This window comes from Aquarana catesbeiana, linkage group LG04 (genome assembly GCF_042186555.1).
Source record: "Aquarana catesbeiana isolate 2022-GZ linkage group LG04, ASM4218655v1, whole genome shotgun sequence".
Taxonomy (NCBI): Eukaryota; Metazoa; Chordata; class Amphibia; order Anura; family Ranidae; genus Aquarana; species Aquarana catesbeiana.
In genome coordinates, this window is record NC_133327.1 from 221,314,700 (window position 1) to 221,335,686 (window position 20,987).

General features: G+C 39.8%; 1 protein-coding gene across 20 annotated transcripts in view; it reads right to left on the reverse strand.

Moving 5' to 3' along the window:
• The window catches only part of TNIK (TRAF2 and NCK interacting kinase), a 451,082-nt gene that overhangs the window by 129,536 nt on the left and 300,559 nt on the right, over nt 1-20,987 (reverse strand). For 14 of the 20 annotated variants that reach the window (XM_073626212.1, XM_073626214.1, XM_073626204.1 and 11 more), the window contains 3 exons: nt 20,513-20,725; nt 18,574-18,963; nt 12,967-13,131 (listed from right to left, as the gene is read on the reverse strand). In XM_073626212.1, coding sequence (XP_073482313.1) covers nt 12,967-13,131; nt 18,574-18,963; nt 20,513-20,725 — 768 coding nt within the window. The remainder of the gene's footprint in view (nt 1-12,966; nt 13,132-18,573; nt 18,964-20,512; nt 20,726-20,987) is intronic. The other 6 variants (XM_073626221.1, XM_073626219.1, XM_073626218.1 and 3 more) reach the window with 1 other exon arrangement.

The following is a 20,987-nucleotide window of genomic DNA, read 5'->3' on the forward strand; positions in this document are numbered from 1 at the left end:
TGCCTCTAACCTATTTGATAGAATAATTCCCTTTGATCCTGCAATAGCGTTAATAAATTTAAAACCTTTAAATCTAACGTATGTACAGTTCAATTTGCTAGTGCAATTATTCACAGCAGCTAAACAAACACTAGCAAGAGCTTGGAAAACATCTAATTTGATCATAAATGAAGTGCTAATTAAAATGAATAACACCATGTCCCACGCTAAAATGATAGCTATTGAAAAGGACACAATCCAAAAATTTGAAATAACGTGGCAACCCTGGATTGATTATACTATACCACAAACCTTTGACAATCAAGTACTACTACCGTGGTAGTTTGAATGTTGAATTGTACAATATATATTTCATCATAGTAGTAAAGGTATATGGCCTCACTTCGCGGACTTTTCCTTTCTTCCTCCTTTCTTCTCTCTATCTCCTTTCCTGTATTTTTCTCATGATTTAAACTATGATTTCGAAGCTCTCAGTTTTTCTTACTCAATAGTTTTTATGTATAATCTACATTTTGATAATTTATGTTGCTGCTTGACATTGTTTTATCATTTTTTAAGGAAAAGCCATTAGATTCTATATAAAAAAAAAAAAACAATTGAGCTTCCTTTTTGATTGTATTACTATTGCAACATGTAATTTGTGCATTGTTACTTCTCTACTGAATTATAAAATAAAATATTTTGACAAGGAAAACTGGCTACAGGGGCGAGTTCAGAGGGTAGTGATAAACAGGGAGTACTCGGAATGGTCCCAGGTGGAAAGTGGGGTCCCCCAGGGTTCTGTCCCGGGACCAATCCTATTTAATTCATTCATAAATGACCTGGAGGATGGGATAGACAGCTCAATCTCTGTATTTGCAGATGATTCTAAGCTAAGCAGGGCAATAACTTCTCTGCAGGATGTGGAAACTTTGCAAGAAGATCTGAACAAATTAATAGGTTGGGCAACTACATGGCAAATGAGGTTTAATGTAGAAAAATGTAAAATAATGCATTTGGGTGGCAAAAATATGAATGCAATCTACTCACGGGGGGGGGGGACCTCTGGGGGAATCTAGGATGGAAAGGGACCTGGGGGTCCTAGTAGATGACAGGCTCAGCAATGGCATGCAATGCCAAGCTGCTGCAAGCAAAGCAAACAATATTGGCCTGCATTAAAAAGGGGATTAACTCCAGAGATAAAACAATAATTCTCCCACTCTACAAGACTCTGGTCCGGCCGCACCTGGAGTATGCCGTTGAGTTCTGGTTACCAGGCCCCTGGAAGGATGTGCTGGAACTGGAGAGAGTCCACAGAAGGGCAACAAAACTAATTAATAAAGGGACTGGAGGACCTTAGTTATGAGGATAAGTTACGGGCACTGAACTTGTTCTCTCTGGAGAGGAGACGCTTGAGAGGGGATATGATTTGAATGTACAAATATCGTACTGGTGACCCCACAATAGGGATAAAACTTTTCTGCAAAAGGGAATTTCATAAGACACGCGGCCATTCAATAAAACTAGAAAAAAGCAGTTTAACCTTAAACTGCGTAGAGGGTCTTTAACCACTTGCCGACCGCCGCACGACGATGTACGTCGACAGAGCGGCACGGGCAGGCAAAAGGACTTACAGGTACGTCCTTGCCTGCCCACGGGTGGGGGATCCGATCGGACCCCCCCCCGGTGCCTGCGGCGGTCGGCAAATCTCCCCCGGCGATCGGTGGTGAGGGGGAGGCCATCTATTCGTGGTCCCCCCCTCGCGATCGCTCCCAGCCAATGGGATCATTTCCCTGCCTCTGTATTGTACACAGAGGCAGAGGAAATGATGTCATCTCTCCTCGGCTCGGTAATTTCCGTTCCGGCCCGAGGAGAGAAGACATCTATGTGAGTGCACCAACACACACACACACAGTAGAACATGCCAGGCACACAAAACAGTTTAGGGTTCCCAAAAACGCAGTGTTAGCGGGATCAGCCCAGATACCTGCTAGCACCAGCGTTTTGCCCCTCCGCCCGGCCCAGCCCAGCCCACCCAAGTGCAGTATCGATCGATCACTGTCACTTACAAAACACTAAACGCATAACTGCAGCGTTCGCAGAGTCAGGCCTGATCCCTGCGATCGCTAACAGTTTTTTTGGTAGCGTTTTGGTGAACTGGCAAGCACCAGCCCCAGGCAGCGTCAGGTTAGCGCCGGTCGCGCTAACACCCACGCACGCACCGTATCCTCCCTTAGTGGTATAGTATCTGATCGGATCAATATCTGATCCGTTCAGATCTATACTAGCGTCCCCAGCAGTTTAGGGTTCCCAAAAACGCAGTGTAAGCGGGATCAGCCCAGATACCTGCTAGCACCAGCGTTTTGCCCCTCCGCCCGGCCCAGCCCAGCCCACCCAAGTGCAGTATCGATCGATCACTGTCACTTACAAAACACTAAACGCATAACTGCAGCGTTCGCAGAGTCAGGCCTGATCCCTGCGATCGCTAACAGTTTTTTTGGTAGCGTTTTGGCGAACTGGCAAGCACCAGCCCCAGGCAGCGTCAGGTTAGCGCCGGTCGCGCTAACACCCACGCACGCACCGTACACCTCCCTTAGTGGTATAGTATCTGAACTGATCAATATCTGATCCGATCAGATCTATACTGGCGTCCCCAGCAGTTTAGGGTTCCCAAAAACGCAGTGTTAGTGGGATCAGCCCAGATACCTGCTAGCACCTGCGTTTTGCCCCTCCGCCCGGCCCAGCCCAGCCCACCCAAGTGCAGTATCGATCGATCACTGTCACTTACAAAACACTAAACGCATAACTGCAGCGTTCGCAGAGTCAGGCCTGATCCCTGCAATCGCTAACAGTTTTTTTGGTAGCGTTTTGGTGAACTGGCAAGCGCCAGCGGCCTAGTACACCCCGGTCGTAGTCAAACCAGCACTGCAGTAACACTTGGTGACGTGGCGAGTCCCATAAGTGCAGTTCAAGCTGGTGAGGTGGCAAGCACAAATAGTGTCCCGCTGCCACCAAAAAGACAAACACAGGCCCGTCGTGCCCATAATGCCCTTCCTGCTGCATTCGCCAATCCTACTAATTGGGAACCCACCACTTCTGCAGCGCCCGTACTTCCCCCATTCACATCCCCAACCAAATGCAGTCGGCTGCATGAGAGGCATTTTTATGTCCTCCCGAGTACCCCTACCCAACGAACCCCCCAAAAAAGATGTTGTGTCTGCAGCAAACGCGGATATAGGCGTGACACCCGCTATTATTGTCCCTCCTGTCAATCCTGGTCTTTGCATTGGTGAATGTTTTGAACGCTACCATTCACTAGTTCAGTATTAGCGTAGGGTACAGCATTGCACAGACTAGGACACACTTTCACAGGGTCTCCCAAGATGCCATCGCATTTTGAGAGACCCGAACCTGGAACCGGTTACAGTTATAAAAGTTACAGTTACAAAAAAAGTGTAAAAAAAAAAAAAAAAACACAAACAAAAATATAAAATAAAAAATAATAGTTGTCGTTTTATTGTTCTCTCTCTATTCTCTCTCTCTCTATTCTCTCTATTGTTCTGCTCTTTTTTACTGTATTCTATTCTGCAATGTTTTATTGTTATTATGTTTTATCATGTTTGCTTTTCAGGTATGCAATTTTTTATACTTTACCGTTTACTGTGCTTTATTGTTAACCATTTTTTTGTCTTCAGGTACACCATTCACGACTTTGAGTGGTTATACCAGAATGATGCTTGCAGGTTTAGGTATCATCTTGGTATCATTCTTTTCAGCCAGCGGTCGGCTTTCATGTAAAAGCAATCCTAGCGGCTAATTAGCCTCTAGACTGCTTTTACAAGCAGTGGGAGAGAATGCCCCCCCCCCCCACCGTCTTCCGTGTTTTTCTCTGGCTCTCCTGTCTCAACAGGGAACCTGAGAATGCAGCCGGTGATTCAGCCAGCTGACCATAGAGCTGATCAGAGACCAGAGTGGCTCCAAACATCTCTATGGCCTAAGAAACCGGAAGCTACGAGCATTTTATGACTTAGATTTCGCCGGATGTAAATAGCGCCATTGGGAAATTGGGGAAGCATTTTATCACACCGATCTTGGTGTGGTCAGATGCTTTGAGGGCAGAGGAGAAATCTAGGGTCTAATAGACCCCAATTTTTTCAAAAAAGAGTACCTGTCACTACCTATTGCTATCATAGGGGATATTTACATTCCCTGAGATAACAATAAAAATGATAAAAAAAAAAAATAAATGAAAGGAACAGTTTTAAAATAAGATAAAAAAGCAAAAAAATAATAAAGAAAAAAAAAAAAAAAAAAAAAAAAAAAAAGCACCCCTGTCCCCCCTGCTCTCGCACTAAGGCAAACGCAAGCGTCGGTCTGGCATCAAATGTAAACAGCAATTGCACCATGCATGTGAGGTATCACCGCGACGGTCAGATCGAGGGCAGTAATTTTAGCAGGAGACCTCCTCTGTAAATCTAAAGTGGTAACCTGTAAAGGCTTTTAAAGGCTTTTAAAAATGTATCTATTTTGTTGCCACTGCACGTTTGTGCGCAATTGTAAAGCATGTCATGTTTGGTATCCACGTACTTGGCCTAAGATCATCTTTTTTATTTCATCAAACATTTGGGCAATATAGTGTGTTTTAGTGCATTAAAATGTAAAAAAAGTGTGTTTTTTCCCCAAAAAATGCGTTTGAAAAATCGCTGCGCAAATACTGTGTGAAAAAAAAAAATGAAACACCCACCATTTTAATCTGTAGGGCATTTGCTTTAAAAAAATATATAATGTTTGGGGGTTCAAAGTAATTTTCTTGCAAAAAAAAATAATTTTTTCATGTAATCAAAAAGTGTCAGAAAGGGCTTTTTCTTCAAGTGGTTAGAAGAGTGGGTGATGTGTGACATAAGCTTCTAAATGTTGTGCATAAAATGCCAGGACAGTTCAACCCCCCCCCAAATGACCCCATTTTGGAAAGTAGACACCCCAAGCTATTTGCTGAGAGGCATGTCGAGTCCATGGAATATTTTATATTGTGACACAAGTTGCGGGAAAGAGACACATTTTTTTTTTTTTTTTTTGCACAAAGTTGTCACTAAATGATATATTGCTCAAACATGCCATGGGAATATGTGAAATTACACCCCAAAATACATTCTGTTGCTTCTCCTGAGTACGGGGATACCACATGTGTGAGACTTTTTGGGAGCCTAGCTGCGTATGGGACCCCGAAAACCAAGCACCGCCTTCAGGCTTTCTAAGGGCGTAAATTTTTGATTTCACTCTTCACTGCCTATCACAGTCTCGGAGGCCATGGAATGCCCAGGTGGCACAAACCCCCCCCAAATGACCCCATTTTGGAAAGTAGACACCCAAAGCTATTTGCTGAGCGGTATAGTGAGTATTTTGCAGACCTCACTTTTTGTCACAAAGTTTTGAAAATTAAAAAAAGAAAAAAAAAATTTTTTTTTTGTCTTTCTTCATTTTCAAAAACAAATGAGAGCTGCAAAATACTCACCATGCCTCTCAGCAAATAGCTTGGGGTGTCTACTTTCCAAAATGGGGTCATTTGGGGGGGGTTTGTGCCACCTGGGCATTCCATGACCTCCGAAACTGTGATAGGCAGTGAAGAGTGAAATCAAAAATGTACACCCTTAGAAATCCTGAAGGCGGTGATTGGTTTTCGGGGGCCCGTACGTGGCTAGGCTCCTAAAAAGTCCCACACATGTGGTATCCCCGTACTCAAGAGAAGCAGCAGAATGTATTTTGGGGTGCAATTCCACATATGCCCATGACCTGTGTGAGCAATATATCATTTAGTGACAACTTTGTGCAAAAAAAAAAAAAAATAAATAAATTGTCACTTTCCCGCAACTTGTGTCAAAATATAAAATATTCCATGGACTCAACATGCCTCTCAGCAAATAGCTTGGGGTGTCTACTTTCCAAAATGGGGTCATTTGGGGGGGGGGGGTTTGTGCCATCTGGGCATTTTATGGCCTTCAAAACTGTGATAGGTAGTGAGGAGTAAAATCAAAAATGTACGCCCTTAGAAATCCTGAAGGCAGTGATTGGTTTTCGGGGCCCCGTATGCGGCTAGGGTCCCAAAAAGTCCCACACATGTGGTATCCCCATACTCAGGAGAAGCAGCTAAATGTATTTTGGGGTGCAATTCCACATATGCCCATGGCCTGTGTGAGCAATATATCATTTAGTGACAACTTTTTGTAATTTTTTTTTTGTCATTATTCAATCACTTGGGACAAAAAAAATGAATATTCAATGGGCTCAACATGCCTCTCAGCAATTTCCTTGGGGTGTCTACTTTCCAAAATGGGGTCATTTGGGGGGGGTTTTGTACTGCCCTGCCATTTTAGCACCTCAAGAAACGACATAGGCAGTCATAAATTAAAGGCTGTGTAAATTCCAGAAAATGTACCCTAGTTTGTAGGCGCTATAACTTTTGCGCAAACCAATAAATATACACTTATTGACATTTTTTTTACCAAAGACATGTGGCCAAATACATTTTGGCCTAAATGTATGACTAAAATTGAGTTTATTGGATTTTTTTTAGAACAAAAAGTAGAAAATATCATTTTTTTTCAAAATTTTCGGTCTTTTTCCGTGTATAGCGCAAAAAATAAAAACGGCAGAGGTGATCAAATACCATCAAAAGAAAGCTCTATTTGTGGGAAGAAAAGGACGCAAATTTCGTTTCGGTACAGCATTGCATGACCGCGCAATTAGCAGTTAAAGCGACGCAGTGCCAAATTGGAAAAAGTGCTCTGGTCAGGAAGGGGGTAAATCCTTCCGGGGCTGAAGTGGTTAATGTAAGAGCGGTTAGGATGTGGAATTCTCTTCCACAGGCAGTGGTTTCAGCGGGGAGCATAGATAATTTCAAAAAACAATTAGATATGCACCTGAATGACAACAACATACATAGATATACAATATAATACTGACATAAAATCACACAGATAGGTTGGACTTGATGGACTTGTGTCTTTTTCAACCTCGCCTTCTATGCAACTATGTATTTGGCTTCATGTCCCGAGCCAACAATGACTGGTGTGCAGTTAACGAGTGGGTAAGATGAGAAAAAAAGGCGAATGGGTGAAAAAAAGAAAGGGAAGGGGGAGGGAAAGAGAAGAGGGCTTCAGGGGGTCAGAGGTTAGGGGAGGCGCATCATGGGACAGTAAATGATAGCTCATCAGCTTCAGAGAGATTGTATGGTAGTTTATATATCTAGAAAGTGGTGATTGAAGTCTGAAGGCATACATTTCGAGACCCGTGGATCCATTGTTTCGGGAAAAGCATACATGGTGTCGGTGAGTTTGGCAGCCAATTTATCTTTTGATAGCCATGTTTTACATTTTCTTGTTGAAAATTGGATCCTTTTGTGTAATGAGGCTTCCAGGCGATCATTTGTGTCTACTGCACTATGATGCACTACAATTTGTCTTTGTGTTTACCTTGGGCGGTAGGCAAAGTTTTGATAGAGTTTTGTTTTATCTATGTGATTCATCTGGTGTCTACTGGATTAATGTTGTCATTATTGCACTTGTACTACTCCTATGCCATTGTTATTTTGTATAAGGATGTAATAAAAAATAAAAGAAAAAAAAAAAGAAAAAGATTTAATCTATGCATAAAGGAATATGTGACTTCTAAACGGTGTCAACTTTAATATAATCTTTTTCTTCTTAATAACATTATCAAATTTATATTGTTACCTGACTATCATGCTTAAAGTATTTAAAACAAGCCATACAGAGAGGAGCACTGATTCATTTATTGCGTATATGAGCTATACATAAGATCTGCTTGAAACCATATAAATAGCTTATAGTGCTTGGATAGCAGCACAGGATTTTGGTGCAGAGAGACATGCACTACTCAATGATCCCTCGTATGCGAACTGTCCTGCTAACACTAACACCAACCATTACTTAAGTGAACTTTTTGTTTGTATACTGATCCCACGATTCCTTGCACCGAAGACTAATGCCATGTACACATGATAGGATTTTCCAACAACAAATGTTGGATGTGAGCTTGTTGTCGGAAAGTCCGACTGTGTGTATGCTCCATAGAACATTTGTTGTCGGAATGTTTGAGAGCAGGTTCTCAAATTTTCCGACAACAAGACTTGTTGTTGGAAATTCTGAGCATGTGTACACAATTCCGCCCCCCAAAAGTCCACGCATGCTCGGAATCAAGCAGAAGAGCAGCACTGGCTATTGAACTTTATTTTTCTCGGCTCGTCGTACGTATTGTATGTCACCGCGTTCTTGATGTTCGGAATTTCCAACAACATTTGTGTGACCGTGTGTATGCAAGACAAGTTTGAGCCAACATCCTTCGGAAAAAAATCCACGGTTTTGTTGTCGGAAAATCCAATCGTGTGTACATAGCCTAAGGCTGCTTTGCCAAAAGATCACGAGGGTCAAAATTCTGGCTCCAGGAATGAATGATCTGCCCTAAATAATCACCCTGGCAGACATTGGCTTTTGCTCTGTGCTACTGCAGTTAAAATAAGCCAAATTCTTGCTACCCTACTAAAAACATGGAACATGATGGGTGAATTAGAAATCCTCTGACAGTACGATAATTCAGAAACTATTCCCAAATATATGGCCAACTCAGACTGTAATGATGATGGCTATAACTGGAAATTTGTGCCAGTAAAAAATGAGGGGGCTCACAGTAAACTTTTCTGTATCCTTAAAGAGGACCAGTCATAATTGAGCATGTGCAAAAATTTTAATTTAGGCAACATCTGACATCGCTGGTTGCCTTAGCAATGGATCTTCCCATATTTCAGTCCTGGTGAGTTCCTTTTAATCCAGTTTAACAGCCAGGTTGTTATATGTATTCTATAGATTGATCAACCTCTCTAAAAACTAAACTTTTTTCTTGCATGAAATTTTTGACTTCTGATGTCTGACACCGAAAGGGAAAATACATTTTCCCTTGCTTAGTGTACACTAGTGTTTATTTATTTTCTTCAGATCTGCAGATCAAAGTGTAGAGATGTGATTGTTTCAACTGCACACGTACTACGCCTGAAGCTGGATTCATGCTGATAAGATGATGCAAGCCATAGGACATACATGAACTCAGCCCCATTGTGGACAGAGCCAGTATTTGCATTGTTTTCAGCCCTTTCATCTGCTACTGGGGAAGAACGGGAAATAGATAGGACCTTTTTAAATTGCACACAGCAGTCGGGAAAAGAATTGCGTGAACAATTATGCAGAGATAGGAAACGGTACTACAAATGGATGCAAAGCTCTTTTGATAGCTGCCTATTATTTATAGAACTATGATTTCCCTATAGGTTTATATAATCAAGTGCAGCATGAAAACAAAATAGGTATTTATTGCTACAAGGAACTGGCATGTGAAAAAAGAATGGCCACCTACATCAAAATCTTCTAATACTGGTATTTGCACACTGTACCATTAAAAGTATGGATACTATAGTTAATGTTTTCTAAAATCTTAAGAGTGGTGTTAATGTATTTCAACCCAATATAGTGACTTTTTTCTATTGTTAGCTCATAGGGCTCTTTTTACTGTTAAACATATATATAATTTCTGAAATACCTGTTGCCCTTTTATTAGAATTTGACAAAGAAATGAAAACAAATTAGATATTACTGATGACAATTCTTTGCTTCGCTTCCACTTAGGTCCTGAAAACAAAAATTGCTTTTGACATGAATTACTAATCATGTTTTTAACCAGGATAGATGTATAAAACAAAAAGGTGTGAGACAGATTTATAGGCCTCAGGAATGTTAAATATACAGTATAAACTCTTGACAATGTGTAATGCCAATTAGATGAAGAGATAGAATAAACAAGTGTTCCTTTATACAGTCTCACCTAAATCTTAGCTCCAGAGAAATAGCTAAATATACAGTTAAATACTTATGTGCAAGTCACTGTAACTGCCAAGGAATGTGTAATTTTATTTAGTCAGGCTTGTGAACCAGGAACCTAAGACAAGCAACACATCCCAATCTTGGACCGCTCTTCACTTAGGTGACACCACCTGGTTATTGCCCTATCCCTAGGAACAAAGGCGGACCGCTGCTCCAGGTGAGTGTGGTAATCTGCAAGATGGAGGGACTAGGTGCTGGCCCCGGGACCCATCCATAAGCATAAGATCAAACAAGAAGAAATTTGCCACATACCTTCGCCAATCCAACAGGTTTATTGGACATGTAAAAACTGCCACCAGGACATAGACAGGAAAGAAGTAACGCATTTCACACAGACATTGTGCTTCTTCAAAACCCAAGGAAAGAATAAAACACCAAGCCCATAATAGGAAACACCCCCACCTAACACAGGTGTCAGGTGTTGTGATTAGCTTCCCAAACATCTTGACAAGCAAACATATACACACCGTAAGTAGGTATAAACGACTTAGTGAACAAGAACATATGCTTAAACAACATTGTAATATGCTGAACTAAAAAGAACGAGGGAGGATATATATGAAGTAATAAAGAAAAAAATAAATAAAATCGGTATACAACATAATATGAAATTGTATGCTTAAACCTCAATAAAAAAAATAAAGGTTTTTTTTTTTGAAAAATTGAAAAAAGGGAGAATGAAAATAAAAAAATTATGATAATTATGAATTAATATCACAAAACAAATAAAAAAGAAAAAGGGGGGCAGAAGAGGTGACAAAAACTCCCTTAATATCCATCCCACAAAAAGGAACAAAATCAAAAACTTGAACATATGCATCAACATTCAATAAAAACAGCAATAGATTGCATATAGTAAAAGAATGAGATGGTAGACACAAACAACATATCCGGGGATTCGAGTCTGGCCAGAATGTAACATAATGAAGTAAAATCAAGTAAAACTAAATACAGAGACCACTAAATAATAAACTTATTTTCTGGCCAATCACAAAGCCCTAGTATATGGAATTGGTCCCTGCCTTTATCTGGACAATAAAAAGCAGCAGATGTTTACACAGGGATTTACAGGAGTTATTAAATATGTTTAAAATGAGACATAACTGATTAAAACTTTTGCCTGGAGTGCCACTTTAAGATGACCATGTAGTAAAGCTAAGTTGGCCCATTATTAAATAGACACTGCCACTATTGGGAATGCTGATTCTCTGGCTGTCATTCTGATAGTTTGAATTCAGTGTCACTGACTTAGAACAAAGAAGAAAAGAACATTTGTGTGATGAGACATTGTAACACTGCTGGTCACATGCTTAAACACTCTCACAACTTGCACATATAGGTAGGCAGTGTTTATTATTTAAATTTGCATTTGTTTATTTTGGGGTATGATTTTGATTTTTATGATATGTATGTTTGTTAATAATTTGATATTGGAGAATTATTTTTGGTATTATGTATATAATTAAATGTAGCGCCACATTTTTTTTGTCACTTATTTGCAGAATGCCTTTGCCAGGACTGTGACAGAAACATTTTGAAGTCAGACATACTGTAGCTAGGCAAAAAGCATTTTTAGAAGGAAGCCTGCAATGATGGCCCCCAAATTTAAAGTCCCTTTAAATATATCTATACGTACATATATAGTATGTTTAAATCTGACCAAATCTGAATTTTTGTGCAATATGGGAGAAAAGCAAATTGATTTGAGAATTTGATGCATATACAAGCAAAAATTAAAGTGGTTGTAAAGGCTTCAGTTTTTTTTTTTTTTTTTGCCTTAATTCATTCTTTGCATTAAGGTATAAAATCTTTTATGTGCAGCTACCCCAGCCGCCCAAAATACTTACTGTATCTGAGCACGACTGGCGCTTCTCTCTCTTTCCTTCCTCACTGGACTTTGTGGCTTCCTCACTTTCTCATTGGCCCCAGCTGCTGTTATTCAAATCCAGTTACGAGAGAGCGGGGCTAAGCCACACTGTGTGTACCAACAGACACACACAGCCAGGCTCGGAATCTAGCCCACTCATATGCCACCATAGGAAGTGGCTTCCTATGGTGGCACACCGAGAAGAGGAGGAGCCAAAAGTGCCAGCGGGGACCCCAGAAGAGGAGGATTGCACAGAGCAGGTAAGTGTAACTTACCTTTACAATCACTTTAAGTCACCATAATAAAAGCATCTACTATCCCAAGCATTCAGCGCCCAATGTGTACACCACATCCAAGAACATTTGGTTGAAGATCCTTTACTGGATAATTAAACTGACTGAGGAGGTTTAAACCAACCAATAAAGTTATTTTAATTTCACAAATTTAGATTTAAGTTGGATCAATATTTGCTAAAGAGAACTGAGACATAAAAAAACTTTTTCAATATTTTACTGTTACAGAAAAGCATTTAACAACTCAATGAAATTGCCTAAAGGGGATGGTGTTTCTATAAAGTACCTGTAGGCTACCATGAGATTGTAGGCCTTATTTTAATAAACCCATTGTCACTATTTTTGTCATCATTATTTCATGAAAGCTATCTACTGCAGTATCCACTTGTAAACTCTTTTTACTGCTAATTATCTACTAGCTATCTTTTAAGTGTGCACTGGTGCGCAATGTATTTCTTAGTTGCAACTGTACTGTGTGCATAATGTAGGCGTGTTCCTAGTATTACAGAATGTTGAGCAGGCACAGGAATCACAAGTTTTTCTTTCTCTGTACTACCAAATGTTGTTGGAGATTGGGTCACCTATAAAACTTTAAATCCCTTATGTAATTTGTGTTTTCTGTCCAAGAGAGAGCTGAGAATAAATTCTTGGCATTTTGTGAGCAGCAAACCAAAGTTTGCATTGTTCTCCCACTAGAGCCACAGTGTGATGTCACCATTTCCCTCCCTTACAAATTATTATCAGGAAAGTAAACTGATGCCACCTACTGGCCATGGTGGGGAAGAACAAGGCTTTGGGATTTGTAAATAGAATTCTATTAATATTCCCTAGATACAGGCATTACAAAGGAATGTGGTGTAGCCATCGATTAGAAAAATACCTGTGGGTCTATTGGCCTGTGCATTGGCGGTGTCCGTGCTGCCTGTACCCCACTGATGCTAAAAGATTCTGATCTTGGAGGCAGGTTAGGGTCAGAAATCCTGTTAGCTACTTTATGTGGCATTGCAGGAGAGCTCTGACGGTTGAGCCGAGAGCGTTCCTCTACCTGTAAACAGAAAAAGCATGCCAAATAAGCCAAGCAATGGATGGCATTCCCCTCATAGCCATTTTTTACTCTCCGATCCACATCATTAAAATACACAATAATGGGTAGAATCATAGGAAATTTTATGTATAATAGTATTTTAAAACTGGCTACTTATTCACCTGGCAGGATACTGATACTGGTTTGAAAAGAACATATCCATTTATTATTCACTTAAAGTGCCCATAATGCATTTATCAAGGGGAGAGAACATAGCTGTCTCCATTGTGTAGGTCACAAATTTATTCAGCACACTGTAGCACAGTGGACAGGAGGTAGTAGATGTTACATGCTGCACAGAAAAGCACAGATTCTTTACAGTGATTGAAATCATATTATAGCAATAAAATACAAAAAGAAAGCATTAGGTTACAGAATGTTCAGTTTCCTTTTAAAGGACCAAGAAACCTAAAATACTGAGTGGCTTTTATAAAATGTTTACACATGAGCAGTTTTACTTCTGAGAGTGAGAAGCAGTAATGCCGCGTACACACGGTCGGACTTTTCGTCTACAAAAGTCCAACGGACGCCGACGGACTAAAGCTGGCTGGTAATCCGATCGTGTGTGGGCTTCTCCGGACTTTCAGCAGACTTTTTCAGCCTCAAATCCGACGGACTTTAGATTTGAAACATGCTTCAAATCTTTACGTCGTAACTACGACGGACCCCGAAATCCGCTCGTCTGTGTGCTAGTCCGACGGACAAAAACCCATGCTAGGGCAGCTATTGGCTACTGGCTATGAACTTCCTTATTTTAGTCCGGTGTACGTCATCACGTACGAATCCGTCGGACTTTTGTGTGGTCGTGTGTAGGCAAGTCCGTTCGTTAGAAAGTCTGCTGCAAGTCCGCCGAAAGTCCGCAGGAAGTCTGTCGGACAGGCTGTCGGACTTTTGTAGACGAAAAGTCCGACCGTGTGTACGCGGCATAAGGCATTCTTGCTTAAAAAGCGTACAATCAAAAACCACTGCTATATCTATCTCCAATTTGTTAATAAATGGATGTGGGGCATCTGAAACAGAGTTGACTATTTCTATTCCACAGCAGAAAATACAACAGTTGTTGAATGGCCAACAACACAGTGGGGGTTATTTACTAAAGGAAAATCCACTTTGCACTGCAAGTGCACCTGGAAGTGCAGTCGCTGTAGATCCGAGGAGGTCATGCAAGGAAAATAAAAAACAGCATTTTAGCTTCCACGTGATTGAATGATAAAATCAGCAGAGCTTCCACTCATTTCAGATCTACCCCTTAGATTTAGAACGACTGCACTTCCAAGTGCACTTGCAGTGCAAAGTGGATTTTCCTTTCATAAATAACCCCCAGTATTTTTTATATGCACTAGCTCATTATAGCCAAAAAATCTGTATACCACAGCTATTGCAAGTTAACATTCAAGCTGTGAAATTGTTTTAAAATATAGGGTTATGTATTGCTACATTAAAGCTGAATAAATGCTTTGTAACATTACTGTACTACCTTCCTTTGGATTTAACAAGAACTATGTAGTACAAGGACCTACCTATACCTATAATTTCAAATTATTTCCAACCAGTTGAGTAATAACACTATGGGGGTAATTTACTAAAGGCAAATCAACTTTGCACTACAAGTGCACTTGGAAGTGCAGTCGCTTTAGATCTGAGGGGGACATGCAAGGAAAATAAAAAACAGCATTTTTGCTTTTACATGATTGGGTGATAAAATCGGCAGAGCTTCCCCTCATTTCAGATCTTCTCCCCAGAACTAACACGACTGCACTTCCAAGTGCACTTGTAGTGCAAAGTGTAGTTGCCTTTAGTAAATAACCCCCTATGTTGTTGTTAGCAAACTAAATGGGCATTGTAAAATTGGACGGTGATGTGTGTGAACATCTAAAGAGTTTCAAACCAGGATTGCTGAGCTCGATTCCTAAGCTGAGCATTTTGTCAGTAAGCCGAGCAAAAACACAACCAGCCTTTTTTTGGAGTAAATGGTTAATAAAACAGCAACATCTTGCTACACAACCAGTATTTAATTTCAATCGGTTTAGGTGAACTGATAACTTCTATATTCTTAAATGTTTGCAGGTCTTTGTAGCGAGATGCTTCATATTTTATGTTTAGTGTTCCTTTTAGCTTGGAGCCATTTGGACGACCATTGCAAAAACTCACAGCCATACTTAAGTACACTTGTGCCAAAACCAAACCACTAGGGTCCCCCTCAAGGGCTCCATGCCCCAATAAACAACCAGGTAAGATTTCTACATGAATTCTGACACATATTAAAGTAGTTGTAAAGTCTGAATGTTTTTTAACTTCATGGATTCTATACACAAAGGTAAAAAAACCTTCAGTGTGCAGCTCCCCCCTCAGCCCCCTAATACTTACATAAGCCTGATCTCCATTCAGCGATGTGCGCGAGAGCCGAGGCTCTCCCGGGTCTCTCGCTCCTCATTGGTTGAGGACGCAGCAACAGGATCCATTGGCTCCTGCTGCTTTCAAAGTCAGCGAGCCAATGAGGAGAGAGTAGGCAGGGTCGAGCTGTGGCTCCATGTCTGAATGGACACACAGAGCAGTGGCTCAGCTTGGGTGCCCCCATAGCAAGCTGCTTGCTGAGGTGAAACTCGGCAGGAGGGAGGGGCCAGGAGCACTGGCGGGGGACCTAAGAGGAGGATGTGGGCTGCTCTGTGCAAAACCACTGCACAGAGCAGGTAAGTATAACATGTTAATTTTTAAACAAAAAAAAAAAACAGACTTTTAATATCACTTTAAAGGACTGCAAGAGATGGTTTATATTTTCATCCATTTAATGCTAGAAAGAGGGTATAAAGAGTATAACTGCCATAAACACTGGGCACAGGGGCATTAGGGTATTAACATATTGCTACCCTTTAAAGACCTTAGCCTTTTCTCAGGTACCTTCAGTTCTGATTTGCACCAGTTTTTTCAATAAATATAAATACAGTATATTATACATTCACACATACATATATTTAGTAATGCTTTTTTTATATAAGCCAACTCAAGTTTTAGGTTGCTGGTCCATTCTACTACAGTAGCCAGTCACAGCTTTGGCAAGCCATATTTTGGATTACCATTCTATACCTGGGAAATATTGTCTGTATCTGCTTTAAATGAAAAAATACAAACTGGAAACATACATGTATTGGTTGGACAAGTATGTTAGTGAAACAATCCACCGAATCACCAACCAGTTAATTATGGTTGGATAGAGAAATTACCATATGTCTACTAGCAGCTTGTGATCTCAGAAAACACCCATTGACCAAATTATTTTAAAGGGTTAAATTTACCTCAAATGGATTTGCCCAGCTGACAGCTATTGTTACCCCAAGATAAAGTTTGCACTAGGGCTATATACACAACTCCATTAAAGTGTATATGTATGTCACGATCATTTCACAGGTGACTTATGCTAGGCAAGATCTTTCAACCAGCATCTCATGTTTATGGTATGGAAACAGAAAAAAAAATATTGGAGAGTTATAGAAGAATTAAAAGTGCAATGTCTTTCAAGTGAAAGACAAAAAGGAAAAAAAAAACAGTAGATTATCTGTGTTTAAGATAAAATTAAGAGGCAAGATTAAAAGCATTGTACATTTGATAGTGGTAATTCATCTTTCAATTCAGAGGCAATTCGTACATCTATGAACACACAGTACACATTTTTACCACTGTGAGACATAGTGGCACAACAGAACTGCTAGCCATGCAAACTAATTCAATCTTAAAGAGCTTTTAATGATGTAGTGCTCAATCATGCTTGTACTGAAACAGACAAGAAATGAATAAATGCACGTCACACTAGAAAAGAAAAATTAAAAGTGTATTGCACACAACAAAAAAGTCTGACAAAAGATTAATAATTGTGATTCCAATACCAACCAAGCACCTTCAGAAGAATTAGAGCAGTGTTTCCCAAACCCCATGACCACTAAAAGCTATTTTTCTTATCTCTGTAGATACAATCACACCATGGCAGGCTAAATATTTTACTTTTTTGTACGGTTAGGATTCTCAGAAAACAAATTTGGGAAACACTGTATTAGATTAGATCATAGCAAAAAGTCAAATATAATGGCAGTAGAAGGACACTATACTGTAGCAAAATTGAAAGATTTTCTTTTTTTTTCTTTAGCCAATTCAATTTCTTGATCTATAATTTAAACATAAAAGTACTAGTAATATAAAAAGGCCAATATAGCTACAATATATTTGCATGAAATTCCCTCTCTATAATAAAGCACAATATGAAAAGACCATCCTAATAGGCCCTCTTAGTGCTACAGTATCAGGCATTTAGGTCTTTTTCAAAACAACTATACAACTGAATGCTGATTTTCTGGGATGGATTATTCTGCTAAAGTTACTCAGTGACAACATATGTCTATGTATATGGTCACCATGTCCACTGCTCCTGTTCCCTAAACTATTCCAGCTCATGCAGGATTATTTGAGAGGCACCTTAAGAAGCAAAAATAATGTGCAAAGTGCAATACCATAGGTACCAATTCGATTCCATGTTACTTTAGCTGGATATGTTGTAAAATGGTTACAAATTGGTTACTATCGGTCACTGCACTTTTTGCTAATCTTTGCATTAAGTTTGTCTGCAACTTGCTGTCCTTGTTTGGACACCTGTTTTATTTCTATGAAAACAGAACATTCTGCATAGTTGCCATATGCAAGAGAATAACAACACTTTCTATTAGTACTGCCCTGGGCCCACTAATATTTATGTAGGTCAACAGCTATTCTGTTGACATTTGGGCTGATGATGCGTATTTTTAAAATATTATGCATATGCTATTATTTCTCAAGTTAAACTGAATTTTTTAAGCATCTGCTCTTTTACAATGCTTTGCTAAGGTGATTATGTAGGGAAGCGGCAAGCAACTTTTATAACTGCATATGCTCTAAAATATAGCTCAAACACTGCCAAAATATAATTATGGAAAAATAGGAGTAGGATAGTTCGGAGATGAGAAGCCCAAAGCCGGTGATGCAGAAAATGCTTACAAACACATAGTGAGGACAAGCCCGTAAAGACACCTGATAGAAACTGGTAGCTGACAGACAGTAAAGTTAGAAGCCCAGCCAAGTTTGCTGATTGGCTTTCACAATATGAAGTGCCAAAGGGATTCTGCTCAGATATAAGCCACCACAGCCAGTTAGGGTTAATACATGCTTTTAACAGCAGGTATAAAATGTTAAATTGTCTTGTAGATGGAGGAGACTCCAAAGACATACACTATTCATGCATGACCTCTCCTGGAGTGAAGTACCATTAATACACAAAGATAGCTTGTAACTATCTCCCTTGTAGCTATTTCATTCTTCACAGTAGCATGTTACATGGTTCATGCATGGACAATTTGGTAAAGAATTGAAACCTCTCATGACCTTTGTCAATCCTGTATCTCTGGCTGGACTACATCCTTGTGAGCGAGACCCTTTAAGGGATGTAACTGATTTTCTCCCTGGTTCATTTTCTTGTGAGGTCACTTGGAGTAAGAATCTCACTTCATCATCTAGAGATTGCACTTCACTCTGTGTTCCTTGTGACCAAGGCCCTGATTTGGAAATCTGAATTGAAGGCAAAAGCATGGGTGGAGCTAAGTTGTCCATTTTCACACGATCTGATGCTTGCAGATTCTGGGAATTTGGCCTAGATGAGGGCTGCCAACTAGTAGATGCATCTTTGGTTACCAAGGGCACCTGCTGCTCGATAACAGAAGTGTGCTGCTGCTTAGCTGGAAGAACAGGCGAATTACTAAGAGATCGCTGTTGAACCTGGGAGTGGGATCACACAAAATTAAACTATTACAACACAACATAAAATAACTCACAATGACAAATTAGATTATTTAATGGAGCATGCACATCACATTCCTTTAGGATGTTGACTGTGAACAACTGAATATATGTTAATTTTTTTGACTAAGCCATTGTTAGAGATGGAGCCTAAAAGCATGCAGTGACTCATATTATACCCCTGTGGGTTTCTAATTCCTCAACAGATTGTCCCTAACCATAGAAACTAATAAACTATACTCTGAATATATGTGGTATAATTACAAATCTCTATCCTGATCACGCGCAGCTCTAAGAGACCAAAAGGTGCTCTTTTATGTAGTAAATTATTTTTTAACCTTGGGAAAAATGTAGTCTTAAGTCAAACTTAGCACAAATAGTAATCAGCCTTTTAACGTTACTTCACCTTCTCTGCATCTACTTGTTGGGGCAATATGTTATCTCCCACTTCACATATTGTCCCTACTGCTTCTTCTTGCTCAATCAGAAACAATGGGCAGTAAGTAACAGGATGATGATTGGTGGCAAGGCTCCTAACATTATGGTTCACAATCCACATTTCTGGATCACAATAATAATGTGGAGTAGGAATAACAACGGGAGAAGAAAGGTTTTTCGTGTCTTCTCCCCTCCCCCCAAGAGAGCTATATTGGCAGTTACCACACAGCCAACTATATTACAGAAAGCAGACCTGCAATTTACAGTAAGATTTGGTAGCTCTTCAACATATGTATATAAAATATTGAGTGGCTATGACCAAATTGGCAGACCTGATAGCTTCCATAAAGGGCAGGTCTAAATTCCCATGTTTAGCATTGTACTGGGATTCTATTTATGTTTTCACTACACCAAGACCTGTAGGGAGTCAGCATGCTGTGTAAAGAGCATATCCTACAGCCTTGTTTGGGGCATGGGTTTCATTGTTCCAGGCTACACTAACTGATGCACTCCATCAGTGCAGTGTTTATGAACCAGGAACTGATGGAACGTCATGTGACATTTACGGAAAATAATTTCTGCTTTATACATATATATGAAGTTGAGTTATTATGGACTATGTTGTAGAGCAGCATTTTAATCCAGACACAAACTGCCATTACAGATGCTCTTTAAGATCTAAAGGCCAGAACATTGCCTAAAATCTAAGTAACATAAAAATTGTATTGGCAGACTTGTTATAAAGAATTGTGGTAGGGCATACTGAATGATGGGTTTATAAGAAGTAAATAATTAAATACGAACCTGAAGCTTAAAAACTGATCTTGATGAACTGACCATGAAACAAATAATGTTTTATAACCCAAAACAATCATACAATGTTAAATGTTTCATAATAACTCCCAATATATCGAATGACACATCCTTCAATCATCATTAGTGAATCACCACTGTACAAGACACCAATTTAAAGCAATTATTACAAGTAATTGCATTAAAAAAACATTGTATTAGGTCATCTGGTTAAGATAAAATGCTGTCACCTTGTTTGAATACAAATAGCACAGACGAAATGACAAAGTAATTATACCTCTTTTGCCCAAGCTGGTTTCTCTGCAGGGTTCAGCCCCTCCTTATAGTGATACAGTGGCTTTTTGTCTGGTGGTCTCTGTTCTTGCTGCCTTTGTTGCTGCTGCTGCTGTTGTTGCTGCTGAAGAGAGACCAGATAGTCTCGCTCCTGCTGCAGTTGCCTTTGCAATCTTTCCGCTTGTCTTTGTTCTTCTAGCTGTTTGCGTTTGTATTCCTTTTGGCAAAGTGAAACAAATATTTGTAATGGAATTGGTTGACAAAACAAGAGATACGGATTTATTAATGAAACAACGGCTGTATGGTTTTCAGAGCAAAATCACAAACACCAAGGATTTTCTACGATGGTAACAATTAATGGAATGGAAGATGAAGATGGATAATGTTTAATCTTATTCTCCTAAACACAACTATGCAAATTCAGGAGCCCGTAAAAAAGAAAGTTTGCAATTACACTTCTCGCACACCTTACCTGGGAT